Source organism: Sprattus sprattus (genome assembly GCF_963457725.1).
Source record: "Sprattus sprattus genome assembly, chromosome: 15".
In the NCBI taxonomy this organism is placed as follows: domain Eukaryota; kingdom Metazoa; phylum Chordata; class Actinopteri; order Clupeiformes; family Clupeidae; genus Sprattus; species Sprattus sprattus.
The window spans coordinates 27481502-27487501 of NC_137913.1; the positions used below are offsets into that span (position 1 = coordinate 27481502).

The 6000-nt window shown below is 41.8% G+C and overlaps 1 protein-coding gene across 1 annotated transcript in view; it reads right to left on the reverse strand.

The window, feature by feature from the left end:
* The window catches only part of adgrd2 (adhesion G protein-coupled receptor D2), a gene marked incomplete at both ends in the record, with an annotated part of 37339 nt that extends 35175 nt beyond the window's left edge, over window positions 1-2164 (reverse strand). The window contains 4 exons of the mRNA XM_080852662.1: window positions 471-1106; window positions 1364-1618; window positions 1885-1945; window positions 2123-2164. Coding sequence (XP_080708788.1) covers window positions 471-1106; window positions 1364-1618; window positions 1885-1945; window positions 2123-2164 — 994 coding nt within the window. The remainder of the gene's footprint in view (window positions 1-470; window positions 1107-1363; window positions 1619-1884; window positions 1946-2122) is intronic.
* Window positions 2165-6000: the final 3836 nt, after the last annotated feature.

The window sequence follows — 6000 nt, forward strand, 5'->3', positions numbered from 1 at the left end:
TAGTGTGCTGGTTAACTGTCGTCTTTTAGTGTGGGGTCATCCAGAATGATGCAGGGCCCTAACAAGTGGAAGCTGGTGACAAAGGCAGTTGAGGCAACAATGGCATGTTACATGTCAACAGGCAGCATTAGCTTTGATTGAATCCAGTCCCTTTTCATCTAATTATATCCCATTCAAAATGGTGTTATGTAGATTTATCTCATTCATCTTTGTTACTACATCCCAAATTCTTGGTTGTATTCACTTTCGAGACAACTAAACTGGTAATGTTATTTCAAACAATAAAATGGAAATCCCTATGCATGTAGTATGCAAGTATACCTCGAAAATACTATGTTTTACAGTAACTGATATATACACACATAATAGGCTAAATCACTGTCTTATTCCAAATGAACAATAACCTTACCATGAGTGTTCTATCCTCTTTTAAATTGTAAGTGGAAAAATCAGGCAAGTGCCTGTCCTACCTGGGCAGTATATGTTGGCAGGTACTTCCTTTACATCTGGGTGAAGGGTCATATTCTGACTATTCCAGTTGAAGAGGGCATCCTGATTTTCCAGAGGCCAGCACGCCTTCAGCGTCTGAATCTGATCCTCCTCCAAAGCCACATCCCACACATTCAAATCCGTGATATTCCCCACAAACGGCTCGGTAAAGTCACCACCAAAGGAATCCTGGTCCTGTCCCACAATGAATATCCCCTCTCCGTGGATCTCTCGAGTCGTTTCTGTCTTAGTCCCAGTGTCTTTCATCTCCCCGTCAACATATATCACCCAGAGTGCATCGCTGCTCCTCCAGCTGACACACACCTGGTGCCATTCTCCGTCATTGGGGAAAGAGGCCTTATAAGGGCAGTGGTGGCCATGAACAATGAGGGCCAGTAGAACCTGCCCGTCTGCACCATCCGCTCGCCCCCGGAGCTGAAACTCGTTGATAAAGATGGAGGCGGCGTAGGAGAAGATGGTGGACACCTGGTTGTGCCGCAGGTCCCACTGGATGCGCACACATACACTCACGGCCTGCAGGGGAGGGAAGGGTGTGCCTAGGCGAGCGTGCCCCTCCGTTGATTCCAAAGAAAAGGACAAGGTGCGTAGTACCTTGTCTGGAAAGAACAGTGAAACAGCTATGAAATCAAGTCTTACATTAATGACGTTTAGATGTGATTTGGGCTGATGAAGATCACCCTGCTTCAATAGTAATTTAAACAGATTTTGTGAAGTGCTGAAGAGATACTTTTCGCACAGTACAAGTTCTCCAATTAAACATATTTACGAAAGTGAGCCACCCAACAATGCTTTTCTTTAGTTATCAAATATATTGTGTAAGGGATGATAATAAGTTCATTACTAGAATGCTTACACTGTTTGGAGACAGCAACTGACTCTCTGATGAGCGGTTGGTTAGGGTCTATAACCCAAATGGGCTCTTGGAGCCGGGACTTTCTGAGCAGCAGGAGGGCCACCTCCTCATCCTCCGGCGTCTCCTTTACAGTCAGCACACTGAACTGAGTCATGCAGAAGCGTCTGGCCCACTGGAAGCTCAAGGAAGCATTGATCAGCTGGAACACTTTATCTTCAGTCATATGAACCAGTGCAGAATCTATGCTCCTGAATTCTGTTTGGGGGGGGGGGGGGGTTGAGATTTGGAGGAGGAATGAGATTTTCCAGTGTATCCCAACCCAACACATTCAGTATTAGATAGTTTTAAACGAAATTGACAAAATACCCCCATTGGGACTTGCCCGGATTCTTTATTTCTTCAGCAGTACACTACTTTGTATTTAGTAACCTGGCAAGTTGTGAAGTGGCTGTTGTAGCCTGAAAGCCAGCCATTAACGGCTCACATACACAGCTGAACAGAGCAGCAGCTCCAGGACTCACCCTCAGACTCCTGCCCCCCTCTCTCTTGCCAGGGCTGGGTGGGCTCACTCTCACTCACCACCTGGGGAGCGCAACAAAAAAAATGACATAGCGTGGAAAAGTAAATACACTTTCAGACAAAACTCTTAACAAAAAAGTGTAGGTGCACCAAATAAATAAGTCATTCTAAGCTATTTTTCAGGCTTTAAATCATATTCACATATTAATTTGCAGGGATTTTAGTATATGTATTATTTACCACGGCATTGGCCAGAAGAATGATAAACAACATTCCCGTCATCTTTGCATAGCTTGTTCTTGAGTGTGCTTCTCAGTGAGAAGAGATCACTGTTTCAATAAAGACAAAGAAAAGAATGATGCTCCTTTGCACATTGGGGGAAAATAGTTAGAAAACATGGAATGTTCTGAAATTTTAAAACACCTTTGCTATTATGATGTATGATTTTCAGATAACGTACACAACAAAATATATAAACAGAGCCAAGGTCCATAATAAATACTCAAGTAAAGAATATACTTACATGGAAAATAGCCACACGTTTGGAAAAATCGCAATGATGCTAAGAAGACCCACTGTAAGTACATATGTATGTGTGTGTTTGTGTATGTAAATGTGTGATTGTGTTTGTATAGCATGTGTGTTTTGTGTGTGATGAATGTGTGCTGAATGCCATCTAATGTAAATGCTGCCCTATTGGTGCATGTTTGCATGTGGGATGAAGGTCCCCTTGTTCTCTTTGGTCTGCTCCCAGAGCCAGTCCTCCTCAGTCAAACATCACGCCAAGATTCATAGTAGTCTCAGTGAGAGCACATTAGCATCCAGAATCTTCTACAGCTTTCCTGCACATCCGAGGCTGTGTGTAGGTCAGCTTAGTCCGTTCCATGTGCTCGTTCCTCTCTCTCTCTCCTCTCTGTGAGGTTCTGATGCTTGGGAGGAGGTGAAAGCAGACCCTCCCTTTGTTCAAGCCCTCTGACTGCCTTTGGTGGTGCTGTACCAGGGTTTTGTCATGCAAATGGACCTGATTTCTGCAAAGAAACCTCTTGCGCAAGCACTGTCAACCTTGGCGTGGAGAGTTAATCAAGAACAGCAGGCGGCCATAGGAAGAGCGCTGGCCAGACCGAATATATGTTTTTTGGCACGGAGTGCCTTTTGGGTTCTGTATTTTTGGAGGATCAAAAAATGCAACAAAATGAATAATCAAGATTATGACACACCATTCAGCTTTTTTACCAAAAGTCAGATTTGTGCAAATATGGGGCATTCTGTAAAACATGTCAACTGAAAATACAGTAAATTAAGGATACGCAAAAGCATATATATTCTTTCATGATGCCCCTTTGAAACAGAGAAAGAAACCATGAATGTTTCAAATAACGCAAAGAGAAAAACATATATGGGAAAGAGAAGGACAAAAAGAAAAGGAAGAAGAGGAAAGGCTCCTTTAGGTCTTCATTTACCTTTTGTTCAGGCAGGATTAGACTTCAGTGCACCCCATTGAACACACCTGTGCAAGTGCATAAAGAGCACTTAAGAATGAAGTGACATCACTAATACCCAAAGTACACCACTGTGTAAGACAAAACCCTCCCTTAGTGTTCTCCAGCCATAGGGTCCCACAGTACAGCAAAAGTTTATAAACCAACCAGTTTACCAACATTTTAGTGTTGAACTAAAATGGGGGGGGGGATTCAATGTTAACGCAAACATAGTGCCATTCTCTCTGAAAAATGAAATTCAACAGACAAAACTATTATTTAGTACTGAATTGCTATTGATATTTACTCCATCACAAAAGTATCAGCCCAGAAAAACATACATATATATTTTAAACACCAAAACCAATTGCACAAATTGCAAAGACAATAATATCTCTGAACACCCTGGACAGCCTACCCTGTTAGACATCTGTACCCATACAGAAATCCCCCACAAAAAAAGAATGCATGACTTCCCTGGGCTTCAACAATAGCCCACACACCACTGTGACCACATACTAACCTAATGAATGTCTGGCGAATGCCCTAACCTTGCTCTCCCGTTGGCTCCTGGTGCGGCTCAGGACAAAAGGACAGAGAAGTATGTGCTGAGTGGAGAGCTGGGTGATCATGACAGAGTTTTACAGAGTGGTACTGTTACATGTAAAGACAGATGTGACTGCGTGGATACTGTTTAATTTCAAAATAGGAAGCCTTTCATTAAATAAACAGGGAGGTGATAAGCCGGAGGGTAATAAGCGGGGAAGGGGTGGGGGGTTTAATTTTTCAATTGTTCAATAAAAAAAAGACAAGGTAAAAGAACAGGTGAGGATACAGAAGAATACTATGATTAAAATAGTTAAGATCATTTTAAGAAGACTTTCTTCACACATACATCACAAAAATTGACCTTTATGTATCTAATATGTATTGCCCTAACAGAGTCTTGCTGTGTGTAAAAGTGCAGAGATTGCTCAGAGGGAGGCTGGTGGGATATACACTCAGGGGAAAGTTTGATGGTAAAGCCTGGTAGAAGGTGCAGCATCTGACGCAGTTGGTTCTTCAACATGTCAGCTACTGAGCAATGAATCATGGACTTGTAAAACACAGTGCTGGTCAACACAAATGAGGCCCATTAGGTCTTATTGGGAGGAGGAGAATATGAGGCATTTTCCCAGGGAACCCTCAGCAACAGACAGCTACTACAGGGATAAAGGGTTTGGGTTAAGAAAGTACCTTTTAAACACTGACGCCGTTGTTGAAAAAGCAGGTCCATCAATCACAAGCACTACCAAGACTTTAAACCAGATTCACACTGCCTCTGCTGATTCAACTGTTATGCCCTGTATTGTTTTTTTTTTTTTCTGGTATATGACGGAACATATACATACACACACATTCATCCATCCATACATCCATACACACATTAACAAAAAAAAAGTGTATTTTTGAATTATTTATTTAGATAGATGGATGCATTATTTAGACATTATGAAACGTAATTTATTTGCCTCACACAACTTGTATCACATTGCATTACATAGTAGTTTAAGAGTATACATCTTTTGTTAATCTCTCATTATAATAAGTATTTCCAACATGATTTCAATTATACTATACGAATGAAAACTGTATGAGCAATCAGGCATCAGCATTTGGAGGTACTGTGAAGACTCAATGGACCCTTAGAAAATCGTGTGAGAGCGAAATAAAGAGGGCACCAATATAGTCCTCAAGACTGCAAAGACACACGCACACACACACACACCCTCACACACACACACACACACACACAAACACACACACACACACACACACACACACTCACACTTACACTCACTCAGACACTCACCAACCAAGCCATTCAAGACATCCAAACAAAAAAGACAGTGCCAAAGAGACAATGGTAAAGCCGGTTTGCCAAAGTCTCTGAGTTTCTTTTCAAGTTTACAAACACTTCTCTGTTCTTGTGTCCAGTACAAACAGTGTCCTTTCAGCACGTTCAACAGCAGACAGCATTTCAAAGCCAAGAACTCACATAGGGGACATATCCCAACTGAAGTACTTTAAGTACATGACATCACAAATGTCAGGTATATCACAAAATAATTAAATAGTCTTAAAGTCATAGTAAATCTAGCTTTCTTTATTTACACTCCTGATGCCATCTGGAGCCTCTTTCTGGTAAACTATCCCTTTTTTGTACTTCAAATGTGTTGTCATGCAGCAGGCAGCCAACAGGTCCTTTTAATCAACACTGGGCCTTCATGTGTCCAAAAGGACAAAAGAAAGCAGGCATCCATTTTACTTTCCCCAACATAACACTTAAATTCATTGACCTTATGTTCAGGCAGGATTAGACTTCAGTGCACCCCATTGAACACACCTGTGCAAGTGCATAAAGAGCACTTAAGAATGAAGTGACATCACTAATACCCAAAGTACACCACTGTGTAAGACAAAACCCTCCCTTAGTGTTCTCCAGCCATAGGGTCCCACAGTTCAGCAAAAGTTTATAAACCAACCAGTTTACCAACATTTTAGTGTTGAACTAAAACGGGGGGGATTCAATGTTAACGCAAACATAGTGCCATTCTCTCTCATGCAGCAGGCAGCCAACAGGTCCTTTTAATCAACACT